Genomic DNA, 16,398 nt, shown 5'->3' on the forward strand with positions numbered 1-16,398 from the left:
AATAAAAATTCACCATCACAAATTTTCAGGGCTATCTTTATAGAGTTAGGACTCCGTATGGCTCTAAGAGAAACTATTTCATAACTTTTTATTCCGATTTAAAAACTTGGTAGATTAAAAAATTATTTTCATTTCAATAACTATTTTCTGCTAATAGTCTTGAGTGTGTGAAATTTTTCACTCGATTTCAAAGACTCTGATGACATTATAACAGAGACGTGCAGAAAAGTTTAGGATTAGTTCAGTTATCCTTCGCCTGACCCAAGCAATATATTGCTACCTCTAATATCAAGCGTCTGTGAAGACAAAAATTAGAGAGTTTCGAGGCTAACCAGCAGTTGTCTTCCTGGAGAATCAGTTGCGACTGCAAAAGGAAAAAGGGCAAATCGCAGTGGTAAACAAAGTACTCTCCATCCGCCACACACCAGACAAGAAAGCGAGTTAACATTGAATTCCCAGCACGTGTGAGCTATGTTTAAAATCTCGAGTCCGTAATTTATCGGGAAGATAGTTCAAAATCAACTGCAATGTTGGTACCCAACAGACCGGCAGATAAAGAAGTACTCAAATTAAACTGTGGTAAAAAATTAGATCCCCTTGACCTTCAGAACTTTTGAAAAATATATTCTGTAATAACATTACAGAAAACTGTACTACATAGTACATGTTCGTGGCTAAAACCGCAAAATTGTCATCCCAAACGGCTTTCTCCCTTTAGTTCGGTTAAACGGGGTTTTAATGTATTTCATTGATATTGTTAGTGTCGGGAGGAAGGGTGTGGCAAAACTCGATGGTCGCATTGGAGAGACACTGGATTCGAAGACTGAAGAGCAGCGGTTCAGATGTGTGTCTGGTTTTCCGTGAATTTTCGTAATTTTCTGAAAGTGAATTCTTGGATGGTTCGACTAAACGGCATGACCGATTCTCTTCCCTGTCATTTGCAAGTCTGAGCTTGTGTTCCGAATGTAAACGACATTGTCCTCGCCAGGTCTCTAATCTTCCTTCCGATGGTGGCAGAAAGTCACCCAGTACATCATTAGACTCTCCCACTTTACCTTGCCTTACCGCACTGCAGATACCTGCATATGCATGTTGGTATTCCTGTTGCTGTGGGTTTATTTATCGATTTTCATTTTTTATCTATAGTTTACTGTTGCTGTTTGAGTTCAGATTCTGTAATTTGGTCGTTTGCAGACAGCGAGTGGAGCTTTGGACGTTAGAAAACGGATTGCCAAGTGGAGAAATCGAAACATTTCTGACATTTTCTTCTGTTTGAGTTCAATAGACGCGTGACAGCATTGGATGCAATCAAAAACATTTGCGCCGTGAATGGAGGTTAATTCCACCGGACAGAGCAGGGCAAGAAAATGATTTTCTCGTTTTTAGGAGGTTCGTTTCGACATCAGTGACTCTCCACGTTCAGGAAGACCTGCAGGGTGTGATGAAGATCGTTTAAACGCGTTAATCCACAATTATTGATATCAGTGTACTCGAGAAATGACAAATATGATGAAATTTGATCATTCCAACATCGCGCGAAATTTGCATGCAGTGGGGAAGGTTCAAAAATCGGGTGTATGGGTACCGCATGCTATAAGCCAAAATCACAAAAATGAGCAGGTTCTTCTTGCTCGTCATAAACTGGATCGTGAGCAACGTCGACCGTTTCTATCCTGTATCGTTACTGGTGACACTGTCGACAACTGAGACGTCTTTCAGACACAGTCCTAGAACAACGACCAGCAAGACTGCCTGAAGTGATGTTACACCACGATACCGTCCGCCCACATCCCGTTAGGTTGACAAAAGACAGTATACCGGAGCTGGGTTGAGAAGTCAGTCCACACCCACCTTATTCACCATATTTTCATCTTTTCGGCTCTCTGTCAAAAGACCTTCAAGGATCGTCCTTTCCGGATGAAAATGACCTCAAACATGACTCGACGAGTTCTTCGCTTCAAAACCACGTGATTTCTACAGTCGAGGAATCGGCAAGTTACCCTAGTGTTAGCAGACTGTTATAAATATCGAAGGTGAAAACATTATTGATGGCTAAAACCTTTTTTTTTTTTTTGTACACAGTATGGTTTGAGAGTAAATCGGAGAAAGACGAAGGTAATGAGAAGTAGTAGAAATGAGAACAGCGAGAAACTTAACATCAGGATTGATGGTCACGAAGTCAATGAAGTTAAGGAATTCTGCTACATAGGCAGTAAAATAACCAATGACGGACGGAGCAAGGAGGACATCAAAAGCAGACTCGCTATGGCAAAAAAGGCATTTCTGGCCAAGACAAGTCTACTAATATCAAATACCGGCCTTAACTTGAGGATGAAGTTTCTGAGGATGTACGTCTGGAGTACAGCATTGTATGGTAGTGAAACATGGACTGTGGGAAAACCGGAACAGAAGAGAATCGAAGCATTTGAGATGTGGTGCTATAGACGAATGTTGAAAATTAGGTGGACTGATAAGGTAAGGAATGAGGAGGTTCTACGCAGAATCGGAGAGGAAAGGAATATGTGGAAAACACTGGTAAGGAGAAGGGACAGGATGATAGGACATCTGCTAAGACATGAGGGAATGACTTCCATGGTACTAGAGGGAGCTGTAGAGGGCAAAAACTGTAGAGGAAGACAGAGATTGGAATACGTCAAGCAAATAATTGAGGACGTAGGTTGCAAGTGCTACTCTGAGATGAAGAGGTTAGCACAGGAAAGGAATTCGTGGCGGGCCGCATCAAACCAGTCAGTAGACTGATGACCCAAAAAAAAAAAAACTCTTTTATGTGTATCTCTTTTATTAAACTTACGGAGAAAGCCACGAACTCATTTACTAACCGAATACTTTCGTCTAGGGTGAACTGCCAGTTCCTTCAGCAATCGTCAACCCTATTCAGGTCTTACTGCATTTTGCTAGTGTTCTGGCATCGCAACCTTCCTATGGACAACAGAATCTTCAGCGAATAACCTCACGGGGACTCCAACATCATGCAGTAGATCATTAATACAAACTGTTCTAGATTACGAGTGACGTTGGGAATGGATTTACAATTGCGTTGTTTTACAGTAAATATCGCCGGAACGACAAACAGGTCGTCTCGTAGGGCGTTGAACTAGAACATCCCGCAGACGCTAGATGTCAGTTGTGAGCACTGTGTACCTTGAAGGAACAAGCGCTTGTTTGCTGTTAAGTAGAGGAAGCTGTGGACAAGATGGATGGCGAGTGCCGTGGATAAAGATGGACCGCACGGTTTTTGTGAAATTAGGGAGTCAAAACAACACATATTCAGAAACATTTAACTGCGGTGTTTGGGCAAGAAGCTGCACGTAAGACTGTTTACAACTGGATCGCTAGGTTCGCTAGTGGAAGGGAATGGACACGCAAGGACGTGATCACTGGTCGTCGGCCAACATCGCGCTCTCCGGGGAACACTGAGGTTGTATCTCAATTGATTACCGCTGATAGGCGCGTAACCTTCGATGGGCTGGAATGTCAGACAAGCCATAGCCGAGCAACCCTGCATTCGTGGGCGATTTGTATATGACAAACGTTCCACAGGATTTGATACATGCTCAGAAGGACAATGGAGTTGAAGTCTGTCGTCGACAGTTGAAAATCAAGAATGAACACTCATTCCATGACATGAAGATTGCAGCACTGCATTGATACCAATGGTCATCACTTCGAACACCTTCTGTAAATGGACGTACATGCCACTTTTCGTTGACCTTCAGAGACCTTACTGTTACACATCACTGGATTCGTCTCGATAGCCGCTATCAGAAAATAAGTACCAAACTATAGCATCCCATTTCAAAAAACAAAGTTGACCTTCAGATCTCTGAAACGACCCCACGTAGCAACAAAAAACCAAAGTCACATCATGGCCCCCGTTGTCCCATGCAACGTTTGTTCCACAAACGTTTCTGGCACAGATCGGTTACTGCTGCTACAGCGGCAGGTTATCAAGATTTCACAGACTTTGAACGTGATGTTATAGACGGCGCACGAGCGATGGGACACAGCATCTCCAAGGTAGCGATGAAGTGGGGATTTTCCCATACGACCATTTCACGAGTGTACCATGAATATCAGGAATCCGGTAAAACATCAGATCTCCAACATCGCTGCAGCCGGAAACAGAGCCTACAAGAACGGGACCAACGACGACTGATGAGAAACGTTCAACGTGACAGAAGTGCAACCTTTCCGCAAACTGCTGCAGATTTCAATGCTGGGCCACCAAAAAGTGTCAGCCTGCAAACCACTCAAGAGAACATGTTCGATATGGGCTTTCGGAGTCGAAGGCCCACTCATTTACCCTTGATGACTGGACGACACAAAGCTTTACGCCTCGCCTGGGCCCCTAAACGCCGACATTGGGCGGTTGATGACTGCAAACAAGTTTCCTGGTCGGACGAGTCGCGTTTCAAACTGTATCGAGAGGATGGAGACAACATCATGAATCGATGGACCCTGCATGTCAGCAAGGGACAGTTGAAGCTGGTGGAGGCTTGTGATATCGGGCCCTGACACGTCTAGATACGACTCTGACAGGTGACACGTACTTAAGCACCCTGTCTGATCACGTGCATCCATTCATGTCCACTGTGCATTCCGCCGGACATACTGAGCATTTCAGTAGGACAACGCGACACTCCAAGTCCAGAATTGCTACAGAGTGGCACCAGGACCACTTTTCTGATTTTGAACACGTCCGCTGGCCACCAAACTTCCCACACATGAACATTATTGAGCATGTCTGGGGTGTCTTGCAACGTGTTGTTCGGAACAGATCTCCACCTCCTCCTACTGTTACGGATTTATGGACAGCACTGCAGGATTCATGGTGTCAATTCCCTCCAGCACTACAGCACTACTTCAGCAGACATTAGTCAAGTCCCAGCCATATATACATACCTTACTTTCTGAGTATGCCTCGTAGACTGAGAAATTCCATGTACTGGGTGATCAAAAAGTTAGTATAAATTTGAAAACTTAATAAACCACGGAATAACGTAGATATAGATGTAAAAATCGACACACATGCTTGGAATGACATGGGGTTTTATTAGGGAAAAAAAACGCGTGAAAGATCTCTTGTGCGCGTCGCTTCGTGGTGGTCGTGTGCTCAGCCGCCACTTTCGTCATGCTTGGCCTCCCATGTCCCCAGACCTCAGTCCGTGAGATTATTGGCTTTGGGGTTACCTGAAGTCGCCAAGTGTATCGTGATCGACCGACATCTCTAGGGACGCTGAAAGACAACTTCCGACGCCAATGCCTCACCATAACTCCGGACATGCTTTACAGTGCTGTTCACAACATTATTCCTCAACTACAGCTATTGTTGAAGAATTATGGTGGACATATTGAGCATTTCCTGTAAAGAACATCATCTTTGCTTTGTCTTATTTTGTTATTCTAATTATTGTTATTCTGATCAGATGAAGCGCCATCTGTCGGATATTTTTTTTTAACTTTTGTATTGTTGTGGTTCTAATAAAACCCTATGTCATTCCAAGCATGTGTGTCAATTTGTACCTCTCTATCTACGTTATTCATGATTTATTCACTTTTCAAATTTATACTGACTTTTTGATCACCCGATATATATACCTTACTTTCTGAGTACGTCTCGTAGACCGAGAAATTCCATGTATATTGCCTCATGTTCAGTCATAAATAAGGTACAAAAAACTACTACTGTAAATCATTTCCGAAGACTTATCGTAAATCGATGTATCATTTGTGTTTGTCGAGGTGGGCCTCACTCTCGGCCACCAAGGTTTAAAGATTTTTCTGAGCTACATTAGGTTCATTGCGACAAACTTCCTATTCAGGAGACGGTCAAAAAGTAAGTGAGACGATTATATTTTAACTAAATTTCAGTCTTGATCACAACATTTATGTCTCAATAACATAGGTGACCGGTTTCGGTTATATTTATATAACCATCTTCAGACCCACGGCTTCCTTGGAGGATGGTAGGCGGAGCTCAACTGATCAGTTGACTTTGTAGCAGCTGTGGAGAGCTCAACTGATAAGTTGACTTCGTAGCAGCTGAGGAGATCTCCGCCTACCATCCTCCAAGGAAGCCATGGGTCTGAAGATGGTTATATAAATATAACCGAAACCGGTCACCTATGTTATTGAGACATAAGTGTTGTGATCAAGACTTAACTTCAGTTAAAATATAATGATCTATTGATCACTGTATTCCAAACATGTTTAGCAAAATTGTATAAGTGAGACGAGTAAGCGGAGTACAGTGGTTACCTGCTGCATCTTCTCGAAGTCGAGGCAGGGCCGCTGGATGTGCGAGGCGCGCGGCGTGTGGCGGTGCCTCTTGCGCGGCGAGGCGTCCGCGGCGGCGGCAGCGGCGGAGGCGGAGGAGGCGGAGGCGGCGGGGGCGAGGCCGCAGGCGGGCGCGGGGGCGGCGTCGGCGGAGGCCGCGTAGTGGAACAGCTTGGGCGGCGGCGACAGCGAGCGGCCCGGCTTGTGCGCGTCGAGCGGGGGCCACGTGCGGAAGCGCACCGGCGTCGACATGGCCGCCAGCAGGCCCTGCACCTCGTCGTCCGACGACGAGCTCGACCCGCCGCCGCCGCCCGACGAGCAATCCGTCGCCAGCAGCACGTGCGGCGCCGCCTGGTGCGTCACCTGCAACACCGCTGCCGTCACGCGCTGTCCTGGAGAACAGCCGAGAAAGGTGAGCCTCACCTACATCGAGTCTGCTCCTCAAGCTGACGACGAATGGGGTCTGGATCGCCAGCCAGTTTGGTCGTCAACTGGGTTCAATGGTACAGTGGTTTAACTGCCAAACAGCAGATCCAAAAGTGTGGGGTTCGATCCATCGTGTGTTTAGATATTTGTCATCAGTTGTTTCACCGCTGCCTAAGCCGACCGGGGCGGCCGAGCGGTTCTAGGCACTACTGTCTGGAACCGCGCGACCGCTACGGTCGCAGGTTCGAATCCTGCCTCGGGCATGGATGTGTGTGATGTCCTTAGGTTAGTTAGGTTTAAGTAGTTCTAAGTTCTAGGGGACTCATGACCTCAGACGTTAAGTCCCATAGTGATCAGAGCCATTTGAACCATATGAACTACTGCCCAGGTTTCCTAATGTGAAAAACGCCGAGTTATACTGTGTTTCGAAAACTGTACGACACGGTAAGTCAGTCCGAAGGTGAGAGGAAGCCTAGGCCCTCAGGCTTTTCCAGTGCTGCCCCACATGGCGCGGGAACCGCATAATTTTACAAATAAATTCATAAAACTTTGTCAGCATGACCAAGAAGGATTCACAGTCATTGCAGTGGAAGATCAAAAACATAACAAAATATTTTTTTTTTACATGTGAAATTTCATCATTTTTTCACTTACTATTGGCTGCATCTGTTGCTATAGGTACATTTTTCTTCACAAGTAAGAGAGATTCTTTAATGAATTTTGCAAATCATACAAACCATACTTGCAGGTGTATGAAACTCTAGGATTTTCCAAATCTATTAAAAACTGTGGTAAAAATAGAGATAATTAACTACAAAATCTGATTTTTTTTCTAAACATAAAAGCATAAAACGTAACAGTTCATTCATTTTTTCATAAAATAAACAGATTCTAGAGTTTCAGGCACCTGTAAGTATGGTTTGTATGCTGTGCAAAATTTATCGAACAGTCTCTCTTGCTTATGAAGAAAAGTGTACCTATAGCAACAAATGCAGCCAATAGTAAGTGAAAAAATGATAAAATTTCACATGTAAAAAAAATTATTTTCTTATGTTTTTTAACTTCCGCTGCTATGAGTGTGAATCCTGATTCCTTCCTGGTCATACTGACAAAGTTTTATGAATTTATTTGTAAAAGTATAGGCACTGGAAATTAAAATCTCCTGTGGTGCTTCTCCTGCTTCAAGTCGGCCCGTTTGACGTCCTACCCCCCTTAAGACATTTACCCCGCTAGGAGACGAGACCATGAAATCTTGTTTCGTAGACCACTGCCTGCCGCTGTCGGATCCAAAATCGCACCAAATTTTGCATTTCCTCGTGTGGCTGCAACTGACGTCCACACATGTCGTTCTTCAGGTCGCCACGGTGAAAGATCTGGGATGCACTGACGATGTTGCGGTGTTTCCGATCGAAATTGCTGAAGCGTAGCCTTTTGTCCGATTCGCAGTGTAGGTGCGGGCGTTAACGTGCAACACGATGATTCCATCTCACAGCATTAACGTTCGTTCTGACCTCATGGTGCTAACCAGTTTCTGCAAAGTGTCTTTATTAAGCTGCGATTTGATTGTGATTTCAAACTGGAGGAACTGCAGATGGTCCCTGCAGTTGAAGGAGAATATCATGAAAATCTTACGGAACCTTGTGAGACCTGAGTTTCTCCTGGCGTATTTAAGTTTCAAATAACTTCCGGGAATTCAGCCAGGTAACACTTTCAGCGACCACCGATATTTAGGCGGGAGAACACCCCGCCATTTTCAAGGCAAACTGCAACGGACAGGCGGCGTACATGCAAATTTAAAACCTCGGTTCTCGGACTGAAGCAGGAAAGATAACACACACACTGAACACTGTTCAGGCCATATGGCCTGACAAACAGGAGTGGCGGTCGGGATACCCTTTACTCATAGCAGGTTTCCTTTGGTTGTAATCCGCAGCATCCTTGCTGTACAACGGTACGTCGACGATGTTCTACGCTCCGTTTTGTTGCTCTCCTTGGCAATCAATCCTGGGCTTACGTTTCGGCGAGACACCGCCCGCCTAAACATGGCGAGAGTTTCTACTGCTTGTCTTTGCGTTTGCCAAACCATACCTTGGCCTGAAAGGTCGCTGGATCTCTCCCTAATTGAGAACGTTTGGAGATTTGTCGCCAGGGCCGTCCGACCAGCTCTCGATTTTCATTACATAACTCTCCAATTGGACAGAATGTGGCACTGTGACCCTAAGGAAGACACCCAACAGCTCTGTTGATGAACGTAAAGCCGAATAACTTGAAATGGTTCAAATGGCTCTGAGCACTATGGGACTTAACATCTGAGGTCTTCAGTCCCCCAGAACTTGGAACTACTTAAACCTAACTAACCTAAGGACGTAACACACATCCATGCCCGAGGCAGGATACGAACCTGCGACTGTAGCTTTCGCGCGGTTCCAGACTGAAGCGCCTAGAACCGCTCGGCCACAAAGGCCGGTCAATACTGGTGATTGTGTGATATTTGCTAACACTTCTTCAGATAACAGTGATTCGGATTTTAAACATATGAACAAAGGGGACAAATCTGTATGGTGTAGGTTCGCATATACGAAAATCTTTATGGCTGTTTTTCACACACTGACCAGTCTCAATTAACAACTGTCCACAGTTATCAGTGCGACGGGGATCAGTAAAAGGTCACAATTTAACATTTATCTGCTGCTCAGTCTTTATTTGTTATTCGTTGTATAGCTGGTTCCGATAACGTGATAAGAAGAATAGTCCATTAATTATTGTTGGATAGCTATAAGAACCCATCAGTCAGAACCCATCTATCATTATACAACAGTCGTAAGTTGTCCGACATGCCAACATCCTGTAATAACAACTTATACTATGGCCCCCAGCAAGCAGTGACATTTAATAGGTAGAGAGTTTGGCGATAATCAAAGCTGCAAGAAGCACTTCGGCAGCACAACGTGTGTTTTAAACTCCTGACGTAATACTCAGGGTCGTTACTCATTCGCACTGGAGATAAACGAATGTCTCAGAGAGTTATCGCCTCGACGGTTCTTTAATAACTTAATTCATTACGTGTGCACAAAATGGCTGACAGCAAACCCACTCAGCGCTGACGTTATCTTTTCTTCGGGAGATACGAGTACAATGGACAATGAACGGCTTATCCACACTCTGAGACAAGCTGGGCTCAGGCGTCGGCAGTAAAAACTGTGCGGCCACTCTTACATCCTCTCCGTTGCTGTGAAAGTAACTGCCGTCATACATCTGTGGTTACCATCAACATTGCCTAAAATATGAGACGGTAGCGTCACTTTATTTGCCGTAATCGTTAGGCTGACGGAGCAGCTATTTGAATCACAATAGACTGAAAGAAACTTTGAAGATTATTCAAGAGTATTAATTTAAGAATTAAAATAAATGGGTTGCTCCTCAACACAACAATATGCAGGGGGAAACAGAAGTTTGCGCACTAGAAGTACAAAGGCCGTTCAGTTAATAACGCAACACTTTCTTTTTCTGGAAGCTGTTTGATTTTAGTCAAGGTTCCAATACACAAAACTATTCCCCACTCTATTGCTACAAAAACCTAATGTTCAACGTAATCTCTGTTCAGTGCAAAAAACTTGCTCTACTTAATTGGGAGGGCCTATACGCGGTGCGTTTGAAAACTCCGTGGAAAAATAAAAACTACTTACGTGTTTGGGGTAAAACTTTTTTTATTTTTTGACATAGTCTCTCTCCTTTTGGACTTACACACTTCGTCCAACGCTCTTCTAACCTTTTGATCCCTTCTGAATAATACGAATTGTCCAAGTCTGCAAAATAGCTATTAGTTGCTGCAATCACCTCCTCGTTTGAGTAAAATCTTTGTCCCGCCAGCCATTTCTTAGCCATTTCTTCAAATTGGCGAACAAACAGTAGTCCAAGGGAGCCAAGTCTGGAAAATAGGGGGGATGTGAAACGAGTTGGACTCCTATTTCCATTATTTTGGCGACCACAACTGCTGAGGTGTGTGCTGGTGCATTGTCGTGATGGAAAAGGACTTCTTTGCGGTCCAGTCGCCGGCGTTTATCTTGCAGCTCGGTTTTCAAACGGTCCAATAACCATGAATAATATCCACCTATAATAGTTTAACCCTATCCCAGATAGGCGATGAGGATTATCCCTTGTGAATCCCAAAAAGACTGTCGCCATAACCTTTCCCGCCGAAGGAATGGTCTTCGCCTTTTTTGGTGCAGATTCTCCCTTGGTAACCCATTGTTTAGATTGTTGTTTGGTCTCAGGAATATAGTAATATATCCATGTTTCACCCACAGTGACGAAGCGACGCTTAAAGTCCTGCAGATTCTTCGTGAATAGCCGCAAATCATCCTTGCAACACTTCACACGATTCAGTTTTTGGTCAAGCGTGAGGAACCGCGGTACCCATCTTGCGGATAGCTTTCTCATGTCCAAGTGTTGAAGCAAAATATTATGTAGTCATTCATTGGAGATGCCCATAGCACTAGCAATCTCACGCACCTTAACTCTTCTGTCATCCATCACTGTATCATGGGTTTTATCAATGGTTTCTGGAGTCGTAACCTCCACAGAGCGTCCAGAACGTTCAGCATCACTTTTGCCCATATGGCCACTCCGAAAATTTTGAAACCACTTATAAACTGTTCTAATCGAAGTTGCAGAGTCACCGTAATGTTTATCAAGCTTCTCTTTAGTCTCCTGAGGCGTTTTGCATTTCATTAAGTAATGTCCCAACGCGGCCCCGAAGGCCCAACGCGGCCCCGAAGGCCCAACGGTTCCGACCGACCGCCGCGTCATCCTCCGCCGATAGGCGTCTCTAGATGCGGATATGGAGGAGCATGTGGTAAGCACACCGCTCTCCCGGCCGTTGCCCTTTTTCGTGACCGGAGTCACTGTTCCTCAATCAAGTAGCTCCTCAATTGGTCTCAAAAGGACTGAGTGCACCCCACTTGCCAACAGCGATCGGAAGACCTGGACGCTCGCCCGTCTGATATCTAACCAACGCCGATAGCGTTTAAACTGGATGATCTGACGGTTACTTGCGTTACAACACGTAATTCTACGTTATATACAAATACTTTGAGAAACGACTTTCAACACTTTATATTCGGTGTTAACACATCTCTTTTCCAAAAAAATTATTTCTTACTATTGCCTGTCAGCATTTGATATAATCTTTATTTCTGACACCATCTGTTATTTCGTCGCCCAAAAAGGAAACTTCATCTACTGGTTATTCTGCCTCACCATCGTCTGATTTGATCCGATTACACTCCACTAACCTTAGCCGGCCAGGGTGGCCGAGCGGTTCTAGGCGCTACAGTCTGGGACCGCGCTACCGCTACTGTCGCAGGTTCGAATCCTGCCTCGGGCATGGATGTGTGTGATGTCTTTAGGTTAGTTAGGTTTAAGTAATTTTAAGTTCTAGGGGACTGATGACCACAGATGTTAAGTCCCATAGTGCTCAGAGCCATTTGAACCATTTTATGTTTACGCGTTCAGCGGAGAGGAGAGTTCTGCCCCGTGCTTTGTATTTAGAAAATTACCTACCTATTATTGTGAGAATTTCACTGCAAAGTTTAATGAATTCGATTCACTGACTGCCTCTTTCCAAAAGGTTTCGAATGACTTTAAAAAGGTGTACCGTTCGAGTAGAGCAAAAAATCATAGTTGAATCTGTATCTGTATACATAAAAAGTGCAAGCAATACAACTCATCGCGGGGCGGCTTGAAGCCGTAACACAAAAAAGTTACGGCGAGGGTCGGCTTATGTTAGCAAAATGATGTGGAACAGAATACTGAAAACATTTATCTTGTTTCTGTATTATTGTTTGGAACGTATGTTGTAACAATCCGTAGCAGTCTAGGTTAGAGTGGAAGGTGGCAGTTTGAGTTGCAGAAATCCACAACTGTGATATCACGGGAATCACCATAATTCACCGTTTTCTTCACGGTATGAGTCCAAGTAGACGAGTGATGCCGGTAGGTTCAGTTTTTTATTTTCCAAACTATCATTTGCCGGAAAATTCGTTTCCATATCTGGAAGCACGTATGAAATGTTTGGGGTCACCTCGCATATAATGCATTCTTTGTAGAGATCAGATGATAGTCACTGGCGACAGAAACCTGTCATTCCTCTGGTTTGATACAGTACGGCACGACTTCCTGTCCTGCGACATCCTCATCATCTCAGAGTGGCACTTGCTCCCAACGTCCTCACTTATTTGTTGGACACACTCCAATCTCTGCGTTTCCCTGCAGTTTTTATCCTGTACGGCTCCCTCAGGTACCATGAGACATACTCCCTCATTTATTACACATACCCTATCATCCTCTTCCTTCTTCTTGTCAGCGTTTTCCAAATATTTCTTCCCTCGCGCGTTCGACGCAGAATGTCATCATTTCTTACCATTTAACCTAATTTTCATCATCTTTCTGTAGCACTGCAATCTCCTCTTCCCTGGTTTACCTGCAGTCGTCGATTCATTTCGGTACAATGTTGTGCTGTGCTCCAGGCATACGTTTCGTAAACTTCATTCTGAAGTTACGCCCAATGTTTGTTAACAGGTCTCTTTTGGCCAGGTATGGTTTTTATGTCTTTCGTGAGTGAGCCGGTGGGTTTCTGGCTCCAGGCGATATCGATTCTTATTTCCATCTCTGATCGTTGTCCCTGTGCCTTGTTCTCTTTGCGTCTTTGAGGCAGGCTATTTATGGTGGCGCGCGTGCGCAAGTCGGGGAGAGTGGGGTCCGCACATGAGCTGAGTCTGTGACGTGACGTGCTTTCGATGTTGGCGCTGTGGGGATTTGGCGACACCAAGTTACGTGGCACGGCCGTATGCCGTGACGACCAGTTGAGTTGGAGCAACGAAGAAGCATGGGCCGCTGCCGGAAAGTATTAAAGTTGTATTGACATGGCTGCCCGCATCTCGTGGTCGTGCGGTAGCGTTCTCGCTTCCCACGCCCGGGTTCCCGGGTTCGATTCCCGGCGGGGTCAGGGATTTTCTCCGCCTCGTGATGGCTGGGTGTTGTGTGCTGTCCTTAGGTTAGTTAGGTTTAAGTAGTTCTAAGTTCTAGGGGACTTATGACCACAGCAGTTGAGTCCCATAGTGCTCAGAGCCATTTGAACCATTTTTATTGACATGGCTGGCAAGTGGCACCCAGGATTTGCTAATACCTCGAGAGCTATGTGGATGGATGGCGTTTGAATTTCACATGAAGAAAAAATTAATCGCCAGGCTTTCGGGGTGGGTTCCTCCTCCGATATATAGTGAATATTGCTGTGTACTTAAGGACTGTTGACTGTTGCAGTTGCTAGTGCTAGTGGGCAGCAAAACTGCAGGGGTGGTGAGGCGAGTTATGTTCTGTAACGGCCATGAAATTATGTTACTAAAATGGCTAGAAATAGCGCCTCGCATTTGTAAGTTTGGATTTGGTGCATAGTGGCACGCTGAAGGTAGCAGGTTCACTTGAACGTCATTTCTTAATTTAGTTATAGATTTAGAATTTTCTGGTTTTACAAATTAGTGGTAGTTGTTGTTTCTTAATAAATTCTTGTGGGTATGGATTGTCAGGCAACGGTCTTGCCGCAGTGGATACACCGGTTCTCGTGAGATCACCGAAGTTAAGCTCTGTCGGGCGTGGTTGGCACTTCGATGGGTGACCATCTAGGCCGCCATGCGCTGTTGGCATTTTTCGGGGTGCACTCAGCCTCGTGATACCAATTGAGTAGCTACTCGACCGAATAGTAGCGGCTTCGGTCAAGAATACCATCATAACGACCGGGAGAGTGGTGTGCTGACCCCACGCCCCTCCTATCCGCATCCTCCTTGAGGATGACACGGCGGTCGGATGGTCGCGATGGGCCACTTGTGGCCTTTAAACGGAGTGGTACTGGTGGCTGGTGGTACTATCGATTGTCACGTTAGGTACTTAGTATCTAGTTTTATTTTTATCACAGGAAATTAAGGTCCTTAATTCTGTTCATGGGTTAACTTGTAGTATGTTTATATTCAGGTATTGCTTTTGTAACTTGTATATACTACAGTGTGTCTGCCACTCATGTTTTGCTCTTTTCAGAAACGTGTATAGTGGTCGACGCGAGCAAACGCCCTGCGAGCTTGCATTGTGACGGAAATCTCAAGATTTGAACTCAGGGCCGTCCGGACCCCGTTAACGCGCGATTTCTCTATTCCATTCAACGAGAGGCTTGTTTTAGGTAGAAGATTTTCTACTGCCCAAAGTTGAGGATAAGTTCACCCTCTGGATCGTGTGTTATGTGAAATCGTAATAGATTAACGTTTGCTCGCGTCCATCACACGTTCATCAAATTGACTTTTTGCCTTAAGCTTGCATAAGTGTAAAACTGAGTGATAACAAAAAGAAGTCAGTAAATTTATGAACATAAACACACACAAAGGGCAAATTGTGCTCTGGTTGTGCTTATCCCTAAGTTGCATATTTAAAGTAAATTAAGATTTCGTCATATTGCAGTATGGCTGTGGGAAGACTGAAACACCTCCTGTTTGCAAGCTAATTTAAGTTACTGCTTCCATTACATCGAAAAGTTTCATTCCTGTATAACATTTTTAAATGACTATATATTTGAAGCTGTTTCTGTGCTCTACAATTCTTATTACTCATTTTTGTGCATTTTTAAATACTAATTGTGGATAGGGCTGTAATATTATTGGGATTTCCGTAGTATGAAAGCTGTGAGTACCCATGGAAAGGCATTCACCTATCTGTATATTAAATGATCAACTTATGAGATGAGATCTATTCTTTGAAAGACATTTGTTTTATATAATTTACGTAACTGTAAATATGCGCATTTAAAGCGGACGCTAATACATCGATTGAGCAGTCACAGAAACATTTTAACAGAAGCTGAACTGAACGTTCTGCTTCGATCTAAATAAAAGATGACAGTAAAAACTTTTGTAGATTTTCAGATTTTATCGTACTTCTGCTTGTAATGTGAAAGCGTAAAGAAGGTCGTCTTTAAGCCAGAAAAGTGAGCGGTCTTGCCAGCGTGCAGACAACATTATTAATTAACAAAATTCGAGTAATTTATGTTCGATACTGTAAACCGGCAAGTTATTGTTATGGAGGTGTTGAACGGTGCCAGAGTTGTCTCGAAGGAAGGAGAAAAGTAATGACTGTAATTTGTGATCAAAACGTGAACCAAGAAACTAGTACAGGACAGGCTGAAATCTGATCGCACCATACAGTTAGAAAATTACTTATGTAAGATATACTGTTTATAAAGAAGCTCTAATTGCTTGTGAGAATTATTAGAATATATTTTGTGTTTACCAGATTTATTATTCTATTCTTTTCCTTTATTTTTTTTTACCTCCATGTCATATTATTTTTGTAAATATCAAACAGCCTTTACTACAGTAGAGAATACTGCGGCATCCTGGTCGTAGACAGAAGGCCGCTCCTTGTCTTCTATACAACTCAGAGCTACCCCATTTATTAATGATTTCATTTGCAAATGCAATTTTTTTCATTGTTCATTGTTAAAGGTCCCTTAGATAATTATAAAATTCATACTGATTACGTAAAGAAATCCGGGTTGTTCATTTCCAAATAATATAAGTCTTTGCGTAATCAAAAACTAGCCTCCTTCTGACAACGATCAGGTGCCGACCAGAAGAC

The 16,398-nt window shown here is 44.0% G+C and overlaps 1 protein-coding gene and 1 pseudogene across 1 annotated transcript in view; one reads left to right on the forward strand and one right to left on the reverse strand.

Annotated features, from left to right (window-relative positions):
- Positions 1–16,398, reverse strand: part of LOC126092872 (uncharacterized) — an 873,443-nt gene that overhangs the window by 510,142 nt on the left and 346,903 nt on the right. Inside the window, exon 6 of the mRNA XM_049908602.1 lies at positions 6,280–6,660. Coding sequence (XP_049764559.1) covers positions 6,280–6,660 — 381 coding nt within the window. The remainder of the gene's footprint in view (positions 1–6,279; positions 6,661–16,398) is intronic.
- LOC126093536 (5S ribosomal RNA) lies at positions 14,306–14,423 on the forward strand (annotated as a pseudogene).

The sequence above is a fragment of the Schistocerca cancellata genome, chromosome 7 (assembly GCF_023864275.1).
Source record: "Schistocerca cancellata isolate TAMUIC-IGC-003103 chromosome 7, iqSchCanc2.1, whole genome shotgun sequence".
Lineage (NCBI taxonomy): Eukaryota > Metazoa > Arthropoda > Insecta > Orthoptera > Acrididae > Schistocerca > Schistocerca cancellata.